The sequence below is a fragment of the Phyllobates terribilis genome, unplaced genomic scaffold (genome assembly GCF_046119375.1).
Source record: "Phyllobates terribilis strain yellow unplaced genomic scaffold, ASM4611937v1 Scaffold_11__3_contigs__length_659146591, whole genome shotgun sequence".
Classification (NCBI taxonomy): Eukaryota; Metazoa; Chordata; class Amphibia; order Anura; family Dendrobatidae; genus Phyllobates; species Phyllobates terribilis.
This window is the reverse complement of record NW_027362771.1, coordinates 249,665,500-249,689,744: the sequence shown is the minus strand read 5'-3', so window position 1 is coordinate 249,689,744 and position 24,245 is coordinate 249,665,500. Positions and strand designations below refer to the sequence as shown.

The following is a 24,245-nucleotide window of genomic DNA, read 5'->3' as shown; positions in this document are numbered from 1 at the left end:
TCTCAGATGAGGGAGCAAAAACCTGATGACAGATTCCCATTAAAGTCCCTACAAGATGAGTACTAATAATAGAAACATAAAGATTTTTTTTTATTATTGTAAACCTCTTTTGACTATTTTTTATAGGAATGCCGACTAATGTCTGGATTATTGTTTTTTTTTTTAATTTTTCTTTTTTTTTTACTACTTTGCAACTACACGGTCCTGAAAAAGTATCACGTGCAATTTCCCAGCGCTCTAACGTTATTACAAACCGTTAATAACCCATACCACTTAATAGTTATATAAAATCTCCTTTAGTACTTTAGAAAGTGAAAACGATTGTGGAAATTTTAAAATCAGTCTTCGGGCTTGTTTAGACGAGCGTAGTATGTGTGCTGTCCATGTTACTGACCAATGGTATTCAAATAGGGCTGCTCAGATGACAAATTTTTCACACAGATTGAAAAATAAATATCGCAGCATGCACTAGTTTCTCTTCCCTTTTTCGGATCAAGTCTATGGGTGCACAAAAAAAATCTCCCATAAGGAAGATCCATATTGCATCCGAGTTTCAAGGGAAACTGAATTTGATCATGAACAGTTTAAACTGTTGATGTATAAAATAAAGGATGCAATATGGATGTAAAAACACGAATATAAGGATGGAACTTAGATGGCATTGGAAAGTGATATGGATGACAATACTGAAGAAAATCATCCAGAATTTTTCACATACTCATCTGAACCCAGCCATAACTTTAAAAAGTTTTAGGCTGCGTGCCCACGATGCGTTTTTCAAGCGTTTTTTCTGCAGAATTTCTGCTGCGGAAACGCTTGGTAATATGTGCCCCATGGTCCCCAATGACAATCCGCATGTTCTGTGCCCATGCTGCGGAATTTTCCGCAGCGGATTTTATGTGCGGAAAAATCCACAGCATGTCCATTATTTGTGTGTTTACGCATGCGGAATTGCCTACTCAATGCATTATAAAAACGCATGGCAAATCCGCATGTCAAAAACACTTCAAAAACGTGTGTTAAAATCCGCATGCGTTTTTACTGGCAAGGACATGCAGAAATGAAGCGGAAATTTTCCGCTTCATTTCGGCATCGTGGGCACATAGCTTAGAGAAGTTTACAGTGATTTCTTATGTTAGGGAGAAATGCTACTTATCCCTCAACTGGTGAGGTGGGGTTTTTGTCACGCAACTGGTGATGTGGGGTTTCCTATACCCCAGTGTTTAGAAATCTCTTATTTTTACAGAAAATGCAAAGATCACGTTTGTTTTAATCATTTTCTTATTGGCGATTGATTACACATGAGTATAGCAAATTTTTGACACCTACAAATGGAAGGAAGCTAGTGAGACACGTATCCTCATACCAGCATTTTTCAATGAATGGCAGCCAAACAAAAATTCCCTGGGGTGTGGCAAACCCCACCTCACAAGTTGACGGTTAAAACTAGTGTCTTCACCCTATGATACCTCTATTGGACTCGCTCGTCTGCCATGTGACTACACTGTGAGGAGGCTAGAATTTCAGCACGACGGCTCCGTCTGCTTTATTTATACAGTAGCACTGAGAAGAAAGGCCCCGATATGTTGCTTCCGAGAGCCAGCTGCACCACGGAAGCATCCACAGGTGGTGATCACTCTGGGTGTTCTCATGAGACCAAGTCAACCGCCACACTGCATTTAGCACTAAAAGGAAACATCCAGATATAACTGAGTCACCAAATCATGTGAAAAATTGCAAAAAAAAAAACCCGACTGAAACTGTAGAAGATGGGATTAAACTCTGCTATGTAATACATTCTTTCTGACATTCCAAGACTGCAAGAAGCAAAAAATCTAACTATCTAACCAGTAAAAGATAAGGCATATTGAATGCAAATAGGTGGAATATTTGTAGGCGTCAGGTGTAAGCTTCGCCCTTCCTAGACTTTTTGTTTTGGGCTTTAAGATCATACTACGATAGTAATGCGATTCAATAGGAAAAATTTTGTAACAATTTTGTGATAATAATTTGGAGTAATATACTGGACAATTAACATTACAACCACTTACATACATCATCGACTCGTGTACAAAAAAAAAAAACACTATAAATAATAAAGCAGCCATTTATAGCTTTGTATATAGGTAATCTTATTACATACACTGCAGCTAAAAGAAAAGAAATTCACATTCCGCAGTAGAAAGTGAGAATTACCCTCCCCCACCCCTTTGTGAAATACTGCCTGGCTTTATACAACAATGGCAAATGGGTGTGTCCATTATATAGTCAAAAGTGGCCATGTGACCCGCACACAATTGAGGTGGCCATGAGAATGCAGCCTGTTCGCTCCCTACAAGTTATATGTCATGCCATTCACGCAATGTAGACCTTGCACACTGTGTCTGAGCTACATGGAAATCTCCTGGCCTATACATGAAAGTATCCGCAGGGCACTATCTGCCCATGGGTGGTACACATAGGGAAACATTTTCCTATACAGTTGAAAAAAAATGGTATCAGAATTCACTTTTCTATATAAAGGGCCAACACAAAAACATATTAGGCCTCAATTATCAAAACTGTCTATAAGAAAAACTCTTTATTGCCCATAACAACCAATTACAGCCCAGCTTTCATTTTACCAGAGCTGTTTAAAAAATAAAAGCTGAACTGTGATTGGTTGTTATGGGCAATGAATACAGATTTTGTTTCAAACAGATTTGATAACTGAGGCCTAATATGTTTTTGTGTTGACCCCCTGTATAGAAAAGTGAATTCTGATATTTTTTATCTTCAACTGTATATGAAAATGTATCAGAATTCACTTTTCTATACAAAGGGTCAACACAAAAACATATAAGGCCTCAGCTATCAAAATTGCTTAAAATGAAATCTCTCCTCGTTGCCTATAGCAACCAATCACAATTCAGCTTTTATTTTTTAAACAGTTCTGGTAAAATGAAAGCTGGGCTGTAATTGGTTGTTATGGACAACAAAGAGTTTTTGTTTTGATAATTGAGGCCTAGTATGTTTTTGTGTTGCCCCAAAGGGGCGCTCCTGTGTATGGGAGTCGTATAAAATGGCTGTCAGCAGAACAATCAGCAGTATCTTTCGGCTGTCAGCCATCTAATATGGGGGGGCCTTTATATCGAAGTGTCTGGGGGCAAAGTAGCACAAGCGTCAGTATGCGGCCCCATTGACAATCGCTAGTTTTGATGCCACCAAGTGACATTGTGATCTTCATGCAATATGACTTATGTTGTAGCCTAACTTAATAATGTGACAAAACCATTTGAAATTGATTACGGCCATAGATATGAGATTGTTGGAGTTGGATACTGCTGATTTTGACGAGATCATTAAGCAATTTAATCTCTATGGGGACAGCACCACGGTTAGACAGGTTGCACTCTTTCTGAACAGATCATGTTATCAGTCAGAAAATAAGTTTCTACAGACTTCAATTGAGCAGATGAAAGAAAAAGAAACACAATATAAATACGCAGATTTGCCATTCAGGATATTAGGAAAGCTGCTTATTATACTCCATCAGTTGACAAGCCATCAAATGCTGTATTCACATGTTGCAGCTGTGTTGCTTTTTTTGCTATGATTTAAAAAAAAATGTGGCCACCATGTAAAAACGCAGTCTTAAGGCTCGTGCAGTTGTCCGTGGATTTCGGTCCGATCTCAGACCACAATGCATGGGCTGGCCATGTGACAGCTTCATATATTTCTATAAGGCTGTCACGCTCGAGTCAGGAGAGCCGCGGCCAATCCGTGCATTAATACTCCGTGCTCGGACAGATTTACACGGACGTCTGCTTGAGCCCTTAGACACAGGTATAACTAGTTAATATTCAAACAGGTTATACCTTTAGAAAATGACGGACAACAATAGGATTATTTTGCAGATATTAAGGTTTATATATTTGGGGGAGGGGGGGATTGGTATTATATTTATGTTACTTAATTACAGCAATAAAATAAATGGCATACAAAGCCATCCACAACCTGTCTCCTCCATATATCTCTGACCTAGTCTCCCGGTACCTACCTGCACGCAACCTCCGATCCTCACAAGATCTTCTTCTCTACTCCCCTCTTATCTCCTCTTCCCTCAATCGTATACAAGATTTCTCCCATGCATCCCCCCTACTCTGGAACTCTCTACCCCACCATATCAGACTCTCGCCTACAGTGGAAACCTTCAAAAGGAACCTAAAGACCTACCTCTTCCGACAAGCCTACAACCTGCAGTAACCATCGCTTCACCATACCGCTGCACGACCAGCACTACGCTCACCAAAGTATCCTCACCCATCCCCTGTAGATTGTGAGCCCTCGCGGGCGGGTCCTCACTCCTCCTGTACCAGTCGCCGTCACGTTTTGTTCAAGATTACTGTAATTGTTTTCACTATGTATACCCCTTTTTCACATGTAAAGCGCCATGGAATAAATGGCGCTATAATAATAATAATAATAATAATAATAAAGTAAGTGCAGAAATCCATGACAAATCTATATACAGCACAAAAGCAGATTTTTAAAATTTGCAGTATACCCTAAAATCTGCGCTTGGGTGAAAATGTGGCTTTGTGAAATCCCATCCAGTTGCAAGGTGCTGTAATTGCACCATGTGAACACGCACTGACTGACTCTGCAGGCGGAATGTCATAACATTTATAGCCTTGTCTGCCCAGAAAATCATCAATGGCTAAAACATAACTATAAGCTCAGTGGTTTGTGTTCTTTAAGGACCCCTGTAAGGGATCTTGGGGGCTGTTTGCTGACAGTTGTTTAACTGAACTCTCAGCTAAACCCTATATATACAGAAGAAAAAGCTCCTCTTGCTACAGGGAGGCAAATGCTGCCAAAAGCTCCTTTTCCCATGAAAAATATGCTCAATTGTGTGAGAAGGAAAAAAATCAACACGCAGGCATTGCGTTTCGTGATTAACTTGGTTTTGACTGATACCTCTGTAAAGTGATCCAGAATTTCCTTATCCAATTATACAAAAGCCTACTTCTAAACGCTCTGTCCTAACATGTCAATCCTGGCTCTGCAGGAATCCTTCGGTAGCTCTGTTTAGTCTGTGTCTGTCCACTGTCTGTAGATAAGAGGGGAAAGTTTATGGGCAGAATGTAATAGGCAGCTGGAATCAGACCTCTCCGTACCACAAACATTACTTACTCTTCTCAAATGAGACCTTTGAAACAAAACATAATTAATGGAAGGGGAACGGAATATGAAAACCGATAATATTAATTATATACTAATTACAAGGTGAGTAAACAGGGATAATAAAATATTGCATATACGTATTATTATGCTTGCTTATATAGCGCCATCATATCCCACAGCGCTTTACAGACATTATCATTACTGTCCCCATTGGTGTTCACAATCTAAATTCCCTATCAATATATTTGGAGAACCCAAGGAAACCCACGCAAACATGGAGATACATGCTCCTTACAGATGTTGTTCTTGGTGGGATTTAAACCCAGGACCCCAGCGCTGCAAAGTATTAACCACTGAGCCCCCGTGTTGTCCATTTATACTGCATAAACACTTCATTTAATTTTATATTAAATTATATAGGCTGCAATGTACACAATAACGAGAGCATCCACTATAAGGTGATCCCTAACACTTGCCTGTCCCACTGAGGAACGCCTATCGAGGTCCACATTCTGATGCAGGGTACATGCACAAAATGCAACAATCCAGACAAATTGCTTTATTGATCCAGTATTATAAAAAGCAACAACACACCAACACAAAAAGTTTGACATAGGACCATGCGGGTCTGAAACATGTTGCCTGGGAGCTCAGAGGTTATTTCTTTTCTGCCTTTTAATTTTTGTGCTGTTGTGTTCAACCATTTTTTGTGCCTGTTGCTTTTACTGGAGAATTTTTCCGTGCACCTTTTTCACATTTACATACACAAAATAGTACATGTAGCAAACATGAGAGTAGATCACATAGTACAGGTGCTTACTGCTTTTTTGGATGACATCACAAATAGCCTATATTTCCTTTGGCCGGATTGTGCGGCGAAATTCACAAGCTCATTTGTTACAACTGGCCATTGGTTCAGGAATAATTTACTCTAGAGCAGAGGTCCCCAACCGCCGGTCCGCGGACCAGGACCGGGCCGTTGGGGTTTTTCAGCCGGTCCGCGGCGCCGCTGACCAGGGCCGGCGTCAGCACCCGGGCAAATGCCGGGGCTCTGAGCAGGCAGAGGGGCCCACTGGCGGTCGCGCACCCCGCTGGGCTATGGGCGGAGGAGAGCGGTGTCAGCGCCCGCCCTTCTCCGCCGCTTGCTCAGGGCCCCGGCAGCCCGATACTTACCTCTCCCCGTGCCTCCGCAGATCAGCTGTCTTCCTGCTCTGCGCTCCCTGTGACGTCTCAGGTCAGAGGGCGCGGTGACGTCTTTACACCGCGCCCTCCCCTGAGCCGTCACAGGGAGCGCTGAGCGGGAAGAAACGACAACGCTGGAGTTCGGAGCCGAGCAGCGGGCAGCAGGTAGCAGGTGAGGAGAAGGGAGGTGAGTATTTGATTTTTTTTTTTTTTTTAATGTATGGAGGCATGGGGCAGTATAAAGAGGGGAGGGGGGCATCCTGCTTGGGGCATTATAAAGAGGAGGGGTGACAGCCTGCATGGGGCATTATAAGGTGGGGAACAGCCTGCATGGGGCATTATAAAGAGGGGGGGATTCCTGCTTGGGGCATTATAATGAGGAGGGGTGACAGCCTGCATGGGGCATTATAAAGAGGGGGGGCAGCCTGTATGGGGCATTATGTGGGGGGTAACAGCCTGCATGCAGCATTATATGGGGACCGGTATCCTGTATGGAGCGTTATATGGGGGCCAGTATCCTGTATGGAGCCTTATATGGGGGCCACTATTCTGTGTGGAGCGATTCACCGGTTTCTGAGCTATTGTAGAATTTACAATAGATATCACTCATGAAGTGAAATCTTTGCATTGTACTATATATATATATATTTCTCCACCGTATCTCTGCATCATGAATCGTGGTATGTGTTAAAGGGGCCCACTGAGACTCTTTCGCCCGGGGCCCAGAAAAACCTGGAGCCGGCCCTGCCGCTGACAGCTAGCTCCGCGGCCCTGCGCCTGGTCAGAACTCGCTCTGTGTGGATTTATAATGTTTTCTGCCATAGCCGTGACAGCTCGCAGCTCCCGGCAGAGAACATTATGCAGGACGGGGTGGGGCGTCGGGCGGGTCTTAGTGACGCAGCCCTCCACAGCACAGCATGGTACCTGTTGTACGTCACGGGGCGGGTCTTAGTGACGCGGCCCTCCTGCACAGCATGGTGTGTTCCTGACGGGGTGGGGCGGCAGGCTCTCCTCACTGACACGCCCCCGGCAGAACATGTTATGTGGGGCGTGCTGGGGCAGCAGACTGGCTTCAGTGACGCGGCTCCCGGTACCGGTGTTCAGTGTGTAGCGCTGCTAAGCAGCAGCGCTGTATACACTGACGCTCAATGTACAATGCTGCTACTTAGCAGCGCTGTACACCGAGGTCCCGCCAGCATCCTCCCCATACAGCTCCACCCCTCCATAACCCCACCCCATATGACCAAAGCCCCGCCCCCACCCCCACCGGGCCATGGAAAACTGGTCTTGCTTAAAGCCGGTCCCTGGTGCAAAAAAGGTTGGGGACCTCTGCTCTAGAGTACCCAAGGTAAGCCAGTACAAATATAGGTATACACAGAATGTAGCCATCAGGTTCTAGAAAAACCACTGTATATGGCTATGTGTCTAATTTAGTCAGTTATTAAAGAGTCATTTCCCCAAGAACAAGCAACTGTAATAAAACTTTCTACAAAAGTCAACCTCCAAGTTCTAGCCTCCATCTCTACATCCATGTAGCCAAACGGACGGATTACCTACATTCATGGAGAAGCAAATAAACTCAATATGAGCTATGAGGGAGCCAATCTTGACACGGCTTATTTTACAAAGCTACAGGGGAAATGTAAAGAATCACTTAACTGTAAGACAAATGTACCTACGTAACAACAGTAACACAGAAGTGTGATATAACAAATATGTAAAAGTCCAGGTTTTCCTGTGATTTTGAGAGATCTATTTCCATATACACAGCAGATAATTCTATTTTTTCACCATGAACAATTCAGTAGTAGTAGTTTCAGGAGTATCTCCATTTACAGCGCAATTGAATATTTTATTGAATTATATTCGTGTAGTATTATTAATATTATCAGTGGCTATAACAGTAATCACCATAAGAAAAGTCAGTAAGTGCACCCACTAATATTCCTCGATGTGCTGCATACTCAGACAAGAAGTCCGACAAGTCTCCTTTACTGACATTCCGAACTCATTGAAAGGTTTTGTCATTTACACTGTTTAGTATCTTCTAACCGAAATATACTCAACCACGGGAGAACCTCTAAAAAATGCTTTACGACCACAGACCCCCTTCTCTTATTCCTATTTTAAAAAGGCTTGAAGGGGAGGATAAAACACTCTATTTTGCCATATACAGTCTATAATTTGTATTTTGTCTCCCTTTATTCCACAAACAGGTTAAAGGGGTCATCCCAAAAACATGCATTTCCTATTCACACGATACATAATGAATGTATGATACTGAGGGTCCGTCACCAAAGAGAGGATCAAAAGTTGCCTGTGTGAGCAGACCGACAGTAAATCTTTGCGACCACCAATCCTACTGAGATATTGGAGCAGTGATTGCACAAGATCACTACAGTTCTATTCACACAGGGAGCTTTGGGAGTCCCGTTCACAGGATCAATGAGGGTTTCAGCAGTCAGATCTCAACTAATCATACATGTATCTTCTATCCCCTGACTAGGTAATATACATTGTGGATGACACAACCCCTATATTATTATTATGCATTGCTTATATAGTGCCATTAATTCCACAGCTCTTTACAGACATTATGGGCACTGTCCCCATTGGGGCTCACAATCTACATTCCCTATCAGTATGACTTTGTAGTGTGGGAGGAAACTGGAGAACCCGGAGGAAACTCACAAAAACACGGGGCGAACATACAAACTCCTTACCGATGTTGTCCTTGGTGGGATTTGAACCCAGGACCCCAGCGCTGCAAAGCATCAGAGCTGCCCAACAGGGATAGCCTCCTTTATGCATACATTTGGACGAAAAATCATTTTTTGCAATTTGGTTTCATTAAAAAAAGTTACAGCTTTTATCTTCTATATCCTCTAACTGAGAATCCATCAGTGAGCTCGTTCTAACAGTCTGACAGCAGAGTCTTTTATCTGTCTTGTTCTCAGCTGATTTATGACCACAAACCATATCAAAGTTGAATTTGCAGGGAAACAAAGAGCAGGTAAAAGCAAAATCTTTCACGAAACCTAATTTGAAAAATGATCTTTAGACCCAAAATATGTGCATTTATGTAGATAAAATGTCAACAAATGTGAACGACCCCTTTATGCTTGCAGTATGTTCGCCAGTGTGAACTAAAGTGGTTAGTTCATGATACTTCAGACACTTTGATAAGGAGCAAATGATTTTTCATGAGATGTATGTACGGCCTAATGGAAATCTCTAGACTACTATAATGCTGATAAAGGATTGAATTTGTAAAGCAAGTTTGATACATGTTTTGCTGACTGATCAGACTGAAAATGATCATTTCCCACCATACACAATGAGAATAATCACTAAAGCTATGGCCACCTGTAAAATGAGTCCGTCAATCTAGAGCTAATGATGCAGCATTAAATGAAGCCAAGCGGCTATTCTACACCATAGCCATACATGTGCATCCACACAGTCACTGCAGATGTGCCCCTCCTGCATCAGTACTCTGGCTGTTTGGTTACATAAAGAAACAAGAATAAAATCAATATTACCACAATATATTTGTACAATAATAAATATGAAAAGTGTTTGTAAAGCATCACATAGATCAAGAAAACCACGTCACACCGCCTCCAATAAGTGCTGCATATTCCTACAGCTAAACAGAAGGCAGCCAGGCAGACAAGACAGCAGAGGTTGTAAATCTCCAGCACATGGTCCTACAGGCTGAACGCAGCTGCTACACCTGTTACATTGGTATACGCATGACTATGTACAGTGACTTATAATCTGCATGCTATCATTATACATATACAGATATGAGACAGTACTCATTGACTCACCAGTAACAGAAACTCTCATCATGGCTTCCAGGGGTCTATTGTTGTCCAAGTCTCTACTGAGCTTCAGATCTCCACTGGATGGATCCAGGATGAGAAGATTTAACTCATTGCCCTGAATAAAGCTGTAGTGTAATGTATCAGACACATCAGGGTCATAAGCAGGGATTTTTCCGATTACTCCTGATGGGAAGCTATTGGACTTATTGGTCACATAGTTGTTAAAAATAATTTCAAAGTCCTGTAGGACAGGGTCATTGTCATTCTTGTCCAGCAGCTTGACATGGACAGTAGCCCTGCTTACCAATGGCGCCGAGGTGGCCTGAACCACAATGACGTACTCTGTCTTCACCTCATAGTCCAGGTCCACTAGAGCGGTCAGGTCCCCATTGAAGAGATCCAGCTGGAAGACCTCCGGATTGTTACCTTCAACTATTTGGTACATGATCTGGGCATTGGTTCCTTCATCAGGGTCTGTGGCAGTTATCCTGGCCACAACAGAGCCCACTGGACTGTTCTCCTCCACAAATATATCCAACTCATCTTTCTCAAACACTGGAGGGTTGTCATTGATATCTAAAACTGCAACCTGGATGTCCACAGGGGCTTTCAAAGGTGGGTTCCCTCTGTCTACTGCAAATGCTTTCAGGTTATACACAGGTACATTTTCCCTATCTAAGCGTCGATTTGTTCTAATAATACCAGAGGTGTACTCAATGTAAAAATCCCCATCTCCATCATCCCCTCCCTGAAATGTGTACGTGACCCTCCCATTCATCCCAAAGTCCCTATCTGTGGCAGATATCTGAAGCACACTGGTGGAAACTGGTACATCCTCAAACACAGCACCCTGGTACCTATCCCTTACAAACTGAGGACTATTGTCATTGGCATCTAGAATTTGTATCTCTACGTAGGTGGTGTCAGACTTCTGTGGAATGCCATTGTCCTTGGCGGTCACAGCCAGGGTATAAGATGCTTGATCCTCATAGTCTAGTTCTATCAGTGAGGTAATGGTCCCCGTATCAGGGTCTATCCTAAACTGAGGAATGTTATCCTCCATGATGTACGTTATCCTGGCATTTTCCCCTGTGTCTTCATCAGTTGCACTTATTGTAACTATGGAAGTGCCTATAGGTTTGTCTTCACTCACACTCACTGTGTAATGTGAGCTCTGAAAGACTGGCCTATGGGTATTGGCATCAGTGACATTGATGAAGACCAGTACAGTGTCAGAGCGTGTGCCATCAGAAGCTGTGACAGTGAGAACATACTGCCTCTCTTGCTTGTAATCCAAGGGTAGAGCTAACGTGATAAGTCCACCCCCACTCTGACTAGTGATGGCGAATCGATTCCTGGTGTTGCCACTAGAGATCTGGTATGTGACCACACTATTCACATCCCTGTCCACGGCTGTCATGGTGAGGACACTGCTACCCACAGCAGCGTCTTCATTGAGCCTCAGTTGGTAGGTCTTCTCAGTGAAGGTGGGGTTGTTGTCATTGACATCCAGCACTGTTATAGTCACACTGGCAGATGAACTCATAACTGGCTCTCCATTATCTCTTGCCTCTACTCCAAAAGTATAGGACTCCACAGATTCCCGATCCAGCTCTACAGACACAGTAATCCAGCCGGTATTGTTATTGATAACAAAGGGGAAATTAGGCGGTGTATCCGTCAAACTATATTGTATCCGAGAATTGTCTCCAGAATCGGCGTCATTAGCTTGGATGTGAACCACAGAGTAGCCTATGGGAACATTCTCCAGGACTGTGGCCTGGAATGGGGTGCTAACAAAGATGGGGGCATTGTCATTGACATCCACTACCTGCACTGATACCATGCCAGTCGTATTGATTAATGGAGGTCGGCCACCATCTTGGGCTTTGATTCTTAGTGAGTATTCCCTGACAGTCTCAAAATCCAGGGGGTAAATAACATCAATGTCCCCAGTAAACGAATGGATGTAGAACTGGCCTTTGATGTTGCCACTCACAATGCTGTAGGAGACCATGGCATTGTTACCCTTGTCCTTGTCTGTGGCCTGGACCTGCAGGATTTTGGTGTTGGGACTGACATTCTCAGGGACTTGTACCACATAGCGCTTCTCCGTAAACTGAGGGTAGTTGTCATTCTCATCCTCGATGTTGATGTATACCGTGGCTGTGGCACTTTTCGGGCCAGGGTCCTTCCCCTGGTCATTGGCCTCCACTATGAGCTGGTAGTCAGCCACAGTCTCCCTGTCAACTTGCCCCCTAGTCCTGACTACACCAGATCGCGGGTCTATCTCGAACACGGCGTTCACTCCATCTGCGTTGACCAGTCTGTAGAGCATGTTGGCATTAGAGGGGGCATCCCCGTCGGTGGCCCTGATGGTCATCACTTCATAGCCCACTTCCAGGTTTTCCCTAATGTTTTCCTTATACACTGACTGTTCGAAGGAGGGGACGTGGTCATTAGTGTCGCTCACTGTCACTGTCAGGTAGGTGACAGATGACCTCCTGGGGGATCCAAAATCGGTGGCAGTCACTTTCAGCACATGGGTGTTCTTGGTCTCCCGGTCCAGTACCTGGGTGGTGCTCACGGTGCCGGTCTCGGCATCTATATGGAAATAGTCGGCAGACCGGCTGTCAAACAGAGCCTCCATGTAGTACTCCACCCGGCCCGCATCGCCCGGGTCCTGGTCGATAGCCCGCAGGGAGGTGACCCGGGTGCCCGCCGGCTCGTTCTCGGGCACTGAAGCCTGGTAGTTGCTCAGCTGGAACTGCGGGCTGTTGTTGGGGCTCCGCTTCAGCCTCGTGTGAGAGCCCCCCGAGCCCAGGCGGAGCCGCACCAGCAGAGCCCGGCGGGAGGATGCAGCAGGCTGGCACACCAGGTGCACCGCAGAGTCCGCACACTGCCATGCCGGCCACCTGCACCCCGATACTCCCAGCAATGCCCGCAGCAGCTCCTCAGTCCGGGCCACCAGCTCCGGGGCGCACAGAGCGGTGCCCGCCTCGTACTCCACGTCCACAGTCCGGTGCTGAAGGTGGCAGCGCTGCCCGTGAGCCCGCACGTCCAGCCTGATGTACACAGCGCTCCGCCGGCTCCTGGAGCTGAGATCCACATAGAGCGGGGAGAGCGGATCACACCGGGCGCCGCTCCGCAGCCTCAGCCGCCCCTGCTCCGTCTCCACATCGCCGCTCATCGCTCCCCGCAACCGGTACGTCCAGTCCGAGCCCAGGGACACGTTCACCGCTGCCCCGGGATAAAGGTGAACATCCAGCCCGTCCGCCGGCTGCAGCAGCCCGAGCACACACAAGCACAGCGCCCACATCTCCACTGTCAGCGCGGGCTGCGGGGCGGCATGCCGGGCACTCCGCAACTTCACCCACAGGTCCCACGGTAACTTTACGAGTGAGTCCAAAATGGCTCCCACCCCCTCACAGGCTGCGCCGCTCCTGTCCTCCTCCCCCTCCACAGCTCATTACCATAAACCTGCTCTATCTATCCATCTATCCGCCCTGCTGGGAGCTTCCCACAGCAGCCAGGCACCTCCGTGCCGAGAGAGAGGAGGGGGCTCAGTGTGCGGGTCACCCTGCCTGCACCGGCACATCTGCCAGCCTATGTACCAACCTATATACCAGTATATACACCAGCACATGTACCAGCCAGTGTACTGCCTGCACCGACACATCTGCCAGCCTATGTACTAACCTATATACCAGTATATACACCAGCACATGTACCAGCCAGTGTACTGCCTGCACCGACACATCTGCCAGCCTATGTACTAACCTATATACCAGTATATACACCAGCACATGTACCAGCCAGTGTACTGCCTGCACCGACACATCTGCCAGCCTATGTACCAACCTATATACCAGTATATACACCAGCACATGTACCAGCCAGTGTACTGCCTGCACCGACACATCTGCCAGCCTATGTACCAACCTATATACCAGTATATACACCAGCACATGTACCAGCCAGTGTACTGCCTGCACCGACACATCTGCCAGCCTATGTACCAACCTATATACCAGTATATACACCAGCACATGTACCAGCACCGGCACATCTACCAGCCTGTGTACCAACCTATGTACCAGTATATACACCAGCACATGTACCAGCCAGTGTACTGCCTGCACCGGCACATCTGCCAGCCTATGTACCAACCTATATACCAGTATATCCACCAGCACATGTACCAGCCAGTGTACTGCCTGCACGACACATCTGCCAGCCTATGTACCAACCTATATACCAGTATATACACCAGCACATGTACCAGCACCGGCACATCTACCAGCCTGTGTACCAACCTATGTACCAGTATATACACCAGCACATGTACCAGCCAGTGTACTGCCTGCACCGGCACATCTGCCAGCCTATGTACCAACCTATATACCAGTATATACACCAGCACATGTACCAGCCAGTGTACTGCCTGCACCGGCACATCTGCCAGCCTATGTACCAACCTATATACCAGTATATACACCAGCACATGTACCAGCCAGTGCACTGCCTGCACCGACACATCTGCCAGCCTATGTACTAACCTATATACCAGTATATACACCAGCACATGTACCAGCCAGTGTACTGCCTGCACCGACACATCTGCCAGCCTATGTACCAACCTATATACCAGTATATACACCAGCACATGTACCAGCCAGTGTACTGCCTGCACCGACACATCTGCCAGCCTATGTACCAACCTATATACCAGTATATACACCAGCACATGTACCAGCACCGGCACATCTACCAGCCTGTGTACCAACCTATGTACCAGTATATACACCAGCACATGTACCAGCCAGTGTACTGCCTGCACCGGCACATCTGCCAGCCTATGTACCAACCTATATACCAGTATATACACCAGCACATGTACCAGCCAGTGTACTGCCTGCACCGACACATCTGCCAGCCTATGTACCAACCTATATACCAGTATATACACCAGCACATGTACCAGCACCGGCACATCTACCAGCCTGTGTACCAACCTATGTACCAGTATATACACCAGCACATGTACCAGCCAGTGTACTGCCTGCACCGGCACATCTGCCAGCCTATGTACCAACCTATATACCAGTATATACACCAGCACATGTACCAGCCAGTGTACTGCCTGCACCGGCACATCTGCCAGCCTATGTACCAACCTATATACCAGTATATACACCAGCACATGTACCAGCCAGTGTACTGCCTGCACCGGCACATCTGCCAGCCTATGTACTAACCTATATACCAGTATATACACCAGCACATGTACCAGCCAGTGTACTGCCTGCACCGACACATCTGCCAGCCTATGTACCCACCTATATACCAGTATATACACCAGCACATGTACCAGCACCAGCACATCTACCAGCTTGTGTACCAACCTATGTACCAGTATATACACCAGCACATGTACCAGCCAGTGTACTGCCTGCACCGGCACATCTGCCAGCCTATGTACCAACCTATATACCAGTATATACACCAGCACATGTACCAGCCAGTGTACTGCCTGCACTGGCACATCTGCCAGCCTATGTACCAACCTATATACCAGTATATACACCAGCACATGTACCAGCCAGTGTACTGCCTGCACCGGCACATCTGCCAGCCTATGTACCAACCTATATACCAGTATATACACCAGCACATGTACCAGCCTGCACCAGCACATCTACCAGCCTATGTACCAACCTACGTATGTACCAGTATATACACCAGCACATGTACCAGCCTGCACCGGCACATCTACCAGCCTGTGTACCAACCTATGTTCCAGTATATACACCAGCACATGTACCAGCCTGCACCGGCACATCTACCAGCCTATGTACAAAACTATGTACCAGTATAAACACCAACACATGTACCAGCCAGCATCGACCCATCTACCGGCCTGTGTACCAACCTATGTACCAGTATAAACACCAGCACATGTACCAGCCAGCACCGGCACATCTACCAGCCTACATACCAACCTATGTACCAGTATATACACCAGCACATGTACCAGCCTGCACCAGCACATCTACCAGCCTATGTACCAAACTGTACCAGTATATACACCAGCACATGTACCAGCCTATGTACCAGCAAGCACTGGCACATCTACCAGCCTATGTACCAACCTATGTACCAGACTATGTACTAGTATACACACCAGCACATATACCAGCCTATGTAGCAGCAAGCACCGGCACTTCTACCAGCCTATGTACCAGCCTGTACCGGCACATCTACCAGCCTGCACCGGCATTTCTACCAGCCTATGTACCAACCTGCATTGGCACATCTACCAGCCTGCATCGGCACATCTACCAGTCTATCTACCAGCCTGCACCGGCACATCTACCAGCCTGTGTACCAACCTATGTACCAGTATAAACACCAGCACATGTACCAGCCAGCAACGGCACATCTACCAGCCTGTCTACCAGCCTATGTACCAGTATATACACCAGCACATGTACCAGACAGCACTGGCACATCTACCAGCCTATGTATCAACCTATGTACCAGTATAAACACCAGCACATGTACCAGCCAGCACCGGCACATCTACCATCCTGTTTACCAACCTATGTACCAGTATAAACACCAGCACATGTACCAGCCAGCAACGGCACATCTACCAGCCTGTCTACCAGCCTATGTACCAGTATATACACCAGCACATGTACCAGACAGCACCGGCACATCTACCAGCCTATGTATCAACCTATGTACCAGTATAAACACCAGCACATGTACCAGCCAGCACCGGCACATCTGCCATCCTGTTTACCAACCTATGTACCAGTATAAACACCAGCACATGTACCAGCCAGCAACGGCACATCTACCAGCCCGTGTACCAACCTACGTAACTACCAGTATATACACCAGCACATGTACCAGCCAGCACTGGCACATCTACCAGCCTGTGTCCCAACCTATGTACCAGTATAAACACCAGCACATGTACCAGCCAGCAACGGCACATCTACCAGCCTGTCTACCAGCCTATGTACCAGTATATACACCAGCACATGTACCAGACAGCACCGGCACATCTACCAGCCTATGTATCAACCTATGTACCATTATAAACACCAGCACATGTACCAGCCAGCACCGGCACATCTACCAGCCTGTGTACCAAGCTATGTACCAGTATAAACTCCAGCACATTTACCAGCCATCACCGGCACATCTACCAGCCTATGTACCAACCTATATACCAGTATATACACCAGCATATGTACCAGCCTGCACCGGCACATCTACTGGCCTGTGTACCAGCCTGCACCGGCACATCTACCAGCCTGTGTACCAGCCAGCACCGGCACATCTACCAACCTGTGCACCAGCCAGCAACGGCACATCTACCAACCTGTGTACCAGCCAGCACCGGCACATCTACCGACCTATGTACCAACCTATATACCAGTATATACACCAGCATATGTACCAGCCTGCACCTGCACATCTAACAGCCTGTGTACCAGCCAGCACCGGCACATCTACCAGCCTGTATACCAACCAGCACCGGCACATCTACCGGCATGTGTACTAGCCAGCATCGGCATATCTACCAGTCAGTGTACTGCCTGTACCAGCACATCTACCTGCTTGTGTAATAACCTATGTACCAGTAGAAACACCATCACATGTACCAGCCAGCACCGGCACATATACCAGCCTGTATACCAGCCTGCACCAGCACATCTACCAGCCAGTGTACCAGCCTGCACCGGCATATTTACCAGTCTGTTTACCAGCCTATGTATCAGTATACACACCAGCACATGTACCAGCCTGCACCGGAACATCTACCAGCCTATGTACTAACCTACGTATGTACCAGTATATACACCAGTACATGTACCAGCCAGCACCGACACATCTACCAGCCTGTGTACCAACCTATGTACCAGTATAAACACCAGCACATGTACCAGCCAGCATCGGCACATCTACCAGCCTACATACCAACCTATGTACCAGTATAAACACCAGCACATGTACCAGCCAGCACTGGCACATCTACCAGCCTATGTACTAACCTACGTATCTACCAGTATATACACCAGCACATGTACCAGCCAGCACTGGCACATCTACCAGCCTATGTACTAACCTACGTATTTACCAGTATATACAACAGCACATGTACCAGCCAGCACCGACACATCTACCAGCCTGTGTACCAACCTATGTACCAGTATATACACCAGCACATGTACCATCCAGCACCGGCACATCTACCAGCCAGTGTACTGCCTGCACCGGCACATCTACCTGCATGTGTACCAACCTATATACCAGTATATACACGAGCACATGTACCAGCCTGCACCGGTACATCTACTAGCCTGTGTACCAACCTGCACCGGCACATCTACCGGCATGTGTACCAGCCTGCACCGGCACATCTGCCAGCCTATGTACCAACCTATATACCAGTATATACACCAGCACATGTACCAGCCAGCACCGGCACATCTACTAGCCTGTGTACCAACCTGCACCAGCACATCTACCGGCATGTGTACCAGCCTGCACTGGCACATCTACCAGCCTATGTACTAACCTACGTATGTACCAGTATATACACCAGCACATGTACCAGCCAGCACCGGCACATCTACCAGCCTACATACCAATCTATGTACCAGTATAAACACCAGCACATGTACCAGCCAGCACTGGCACATCTACCAGCCTATGTACAAACCTACGTATGTACCAGTATATACTCCAGCACATGTACCAGCCAGCACCGACACATCTACCAGCCTGTGTACCAACCTATGTACCAGTATATACACCAGCACATGTACCATCCAGCACCTGCACATCTACCAGCCAGTGTACTGCCTGCACCGGCACATCTACCTGCCTGTGTACCAACCTATATACCAGTATAAACACCAGCACATGTACCAGCCTGCATCGGCACATCTACTAGCCTGTATACCAACCTATATACCAGTATATACACGAGCACATGTACCAGCCTGCACCGGCACATCTACTAGCGTGTATACCAACCTGCACTGGCACATCTACCGGCATGTGTACCAGCTTACAGCGGCACATCTGCCAGCCTACGTACCAACCTATGTACCAGTATATACACCAGCACATGTACCAGCCATTACCGGCACATCTACCTACCTGTGTACCAACCTATATACCAGTATATACACGAACACATGTACCAGCCTGCACCGGCACATCTACTAGCCTGTGTAACTGCCAGCACCGGCACATCTACCAGCCTGTGTACCAGCCTGCACCGGCACATCTACTAGCCTGTGTAACTGCCAGCACCAGCACATCTACCAGCCTGTGTACCAGCCAGCACCGGCACATGTACCAGCCAGTGTACTGCCTGCACCGGCACATCTACCTGCCTGTACCAGCCAGCACCGACACATCTACCAGCCTGTGTACCAACCTATATACCAGTATATACACGAACACATGTACCAGCCTGCACCGGCACATCTACTAGCCTGTGTAACTGCCAGCACCGGCACATCTACCAGCCTGTGTACCAGCCTGCACCGGCACATCTACTAGCCTGTGTAACTGCCAGCACCAGCACATCTACCAGCCTGTGTACCAGCCAGCACCGGCACATCTACCAGCCAGTGTACTGCCTGCACCGGCACATCTACCTGCCTGTGTACCAACCTATGTACCAGTATAAACACCAGCACATGTACCAGCCAGCACCGGCACATCTACCAGCCTGTCTACCAGCCTATGTACCAGTATATACACCAGCACATGTACCAGACAGCACCGGCACATCTACCAGCCTATGTACCAACCTATGTACCAGTAGAAACACCAGCACATGTACCAGCCAGCACCGGCACATCTACCAGCCTGTGTACCAACCTATGTACCAGTATAAACACCAGCACATGTACCAGCCAGCACCGGCACATCTACCAGCCGGTGTACCAACCTATGTACCAGTATATACACCAGCACATGTACCAGCCAGCATCAGCACATCTACCAGCCCGTGTACCAACCTATGTACCTGTGTAAACACCAGCACATGTTCCAGCCTGCAGCGGCACATCTACTAGCCTGTATACCAACCTATATACCAGTATATACACGAGCACATGTACCAGCCTGCACCGGCACATCTACTAGCCTGTATACCAACCTGCACTGGCACATCTACCGGCATGTGTACCAGCTTACAGCGGCACATCTGCCAGCCTACGTACCAACCTATGTACCAGTATATACACCAGCACATGTACCAGCCATTACCGGCACATCTACCTACCTGTGTACCAACCTATATACCAGTATATACACGAACACATGTACCAGCCTGCAGCGGCACATCTACTAGCCTGTGTAACTGCCAGCACCGGCACATCTACCAGCCTGTGTACCAGCCTGCACCGGCACATCTACTAGCCTGTGTAACTGCCAGCACCAGCACATCTACCAGCCTGTGTACCAGCCAGCACCGGCACATCTACCAGCCAGTGTACTGCCTGCACCGGCACATCTACCTGCCTGTGTACCAACCTATGTACCAGTATAAACACCAGCACATGTACCAGCCAGCACCGGCACATCTACCAGCCTGTCTACCAGCCTATGTACCAGTATATACACCAGCACATGTACCAGACAGCACCGGCACATCTACCAGCCTATGTACCAACCTATGTACCAGTAGAAACACCAGCACATGTACCAGCCAGCACCGGCACATCTACCAGCCTGTGTACCAACCTATGTACCAGTATAAACACCAGCACATGTACCAGCCAGCACCGGCACATCTACCAGCCGGTGTACCAACCTATGTACCAGTATATACACCAGCACATGTACCAGCCAGCATCAGCACATCTACCAGCCCGTGTACCAACCTATGTACCTGTGTAAACACCAGCACATGTTCCAGCCTGCAGCGGCACATCTACCAGCCTATGTACCAACCTATGTACCAGTATATACACCAGCACATGTACCAGCCAGCACCGGCACATCTACCAGCCTACATACCAACCTATGTACCAGTATATACACCAGCACATGTACCAGCCAGCACCGGCACATCTACCAGCCTGTGTACCAACCTATATACCAGTATATACACCAGCATATGTACCAGCCTGCACCGGCACATCTACTGGCCTGTGTACCAGCCTGCACCGGCACATCTACCAGCCTAGGTACCAGCCAGCACCGGCACATCTACCAGCCTGTGTACCAGCCAGCACCGGCACATCTACCGGCCTATGTACCAACCTATATACCAGTATATACACCAGCACATGTACCAGCCTGCACCGGCACATCTAACAGCCTGTGTACCAGCCTATGTACCAACCTTACCCTGCATCAGCACATATACCAGCCTAGGTACTAACCTTACCCTGAACCAGTTTATATACCAGTATATACACGAGCACATGTACCAGCCTGCACCGGCACATCTACTAGCCTGTATACCAACCTGCACCGGCACATCTATCGGCATGTGTACCAGCCTGCACCGGCACATCTGTCAGCCTATGTACCAACCTATATACCAGTATATACACCAGCACATGTACCAGCCAGCACCGGCACATCTACCAGCCTACGTACCAACCTATGTACCAGTATATACACCAGCACATGTACCAGCCATTACCGGCACATCTACCTGCCTGTGTACCAACCTATATACCAGTATATACACGAACACATGTACCAGCCTGCATCCGCACATCTACTAGCCTGTGTAACTGCCAGCACCGGCACATCTACCAGCCTGTGTACCAGCCTGCACCGGCACATCTACTAGCCTGTGTAACTGCCAGCACCGGCACATCTACCAGCCTGTGTACCAGCCAGCACCGGCACATCTACCACCCAGTGTACTGCCTGCACCAGCACATCTACCTGCCTGTGTACCAACCTATGTACCAGTATAAACACCAGCACATGTACCAGCCAGCACCGGCACATCTACCAGCCTGTCTACCAGCCTATGTACCAGTATATACACCAGCACATGTACCAGCCTGCACCGGCACATCTAACAGCCTGTGTACCAGCCTATGTACCAACCTTACCCTGCATCAGCACATATACCAGCCTAGTTACTAACCTTACCCTGAACCAGTTTATATACCAGTATATACACCAGTACATGTACCATCCTGCATCGGCATATGTACTAGTCTATGTGCCAGGCTATGTACCAACCTTACCCTGCAGCAGTCTATGTACTAGCATATACACCTGCACATATACTAGCATATATACCAGCCTATGTACCAGTTTGCACCAACACATGTACCAGCCTGCACCAGCACATATACCAGCCTCACCCTGCACCAGCACATATACCAGCCTATGTACTAACCTTACCCTGAACCAGTTTATATACCAGTATATGTACCAGCCTGCACTGTCATATGTACCAGTCTATGTGCCAGCCTATGTACCAACGTTACCCTGCACCAGTCTATGTACTAACATATACACCAGTACATCTACCAGCCTGCACCAGCACATATACCAGCATATATACCAGCCTATGTACCAGCTTGCACCAGCACATGTACCAGCCTGCACCAGCACATATGCCAGCCTCACCCTGCACCAGCACATATACCAGCCTCACCCTGCACCAGCACATATACCAGCCTCACCCTGCACCAGCACATTTGCCAGCCTCACCCTGCACCAGCACATATACCAACCTGCACCAGCACATATTCCAGCCTATGTACCATCCTTACCCTGCGCCAGTCTATGTACCACCCTGCACCAGCACATATACCAGCTTCACCCTGCACCAGCACATATACCAGCCTGCACCAGCACATATACCAGCTTCACCCTCCATCAGCACATATAACCGCCTCACCCTGCACCAGCACATATACCAACCTGCACCAGCACATGTACCAGCCTATGTACCAACCTGGACCAGCCTATGTTCCAACCTGTACCAGCAAATGTGCCAGCCTGCACCAGCACATATACCAATCTTACCCTGCTCCGGAACATATACCAGCCTGCACCAGCACATGTACCTGCTTATGTACCAACCTGTACCAGTCTATGTACGAGCATATATACCAGCACATGTACCAGCCTATGTACCAACCTGTACCAGCAAATGTGCCAGCCTGCACAAACACATATACCAACCTCACCCTGCACCAGCACATAAACCAGCCTCACCCTGAACCAGCACATGTACCAGCCTGCACCAGCACATGTACCAGCCTATGTACCAACCTGTACCAGCCTATGTTACAACCTGTACCAGCCTATGTACCAACCTGTACCAGCAAATATACCAGCCAGGACAAGTACATATACCAACCTCACCCTGCACCAGCACATTTACCAGCCTCACCCTGCACCAGCACATATACCAACCTGCACCAGCACATATACCAGCCTATGTACCAACCTTACCCTGCACCAGTCTATGTACCAGCATATATACCAGCACATGTACCAGCCTGCACCAGCACATATACCAACCTCAACCTGCACCAGCACATATACTAACCTTACCCTGCACCAGTACACTATACCAACCTCATCCTGCATCACCACACTATACTAATATACTATACACTGGATCATCACACTGCAACAGCTCCAGCCACCGTAGTCTCTACCATGTGCACATTGTCATACCGCACCTCTGACATACATCATTGTATTGTAGTATTACAGTATAAATAGCTATTATTTCCAATTACCATCACGCTGTGTACATTGGTCCCTTTTACATGCATCACACTAAATATTATATTGCCTTTGTATTTTCCAATGTTGTACTATACACACTATGATCTGTATTCCTAAACAATCACCATAGACAGAGCATTAAAGTATCAACATCTTTATTCTTTATGCCCTCCTTATTATCTATCTAATGGTGTGTAAGTATATTAAAATACTTTCTAATCACAGTCTTCTCTGGATTCCAGCTCCACTTTGGTCCTTGTGACTGCTCTGCAGATTTTCCGGCTCACACAGCGTAATAAACATCAGAAT

The 24,245-nt window shown here is 47.4% G+C and overlaps 1 protein-coding gene across 4 annotated transcripts in view; it reads right to left on the bottom strand.

Moving 5' to 3' along the window:
- CELSR1 (cadherin EGF LAG seven-pass G-type receptor 1) overlaps positions 1-13,640 on the bottom strand; it is a 171,890-nt gene extending 158,250 nt beyond the window's left edge. For all 4 annotated transcript variants that reach the window (XM_073652148.1, XM_073652149.1, XM_073652150.1 and 1 more), the window contains exon 1: positions 10,182-13,640. In XM_073652148.1, the coding sequence (XP_073508249.1) occupies positions 10,182-13,497 (3,316 nt within the window). In that variant the 5' untranslated portion in view covers positions 13,498-13,640. The remainder of the gene's footprint in view (positions 1-10,181) is intronic.
- Between the last annotated feature and the right edge of the window lie 10,605 nt (positions 13,641-24,245).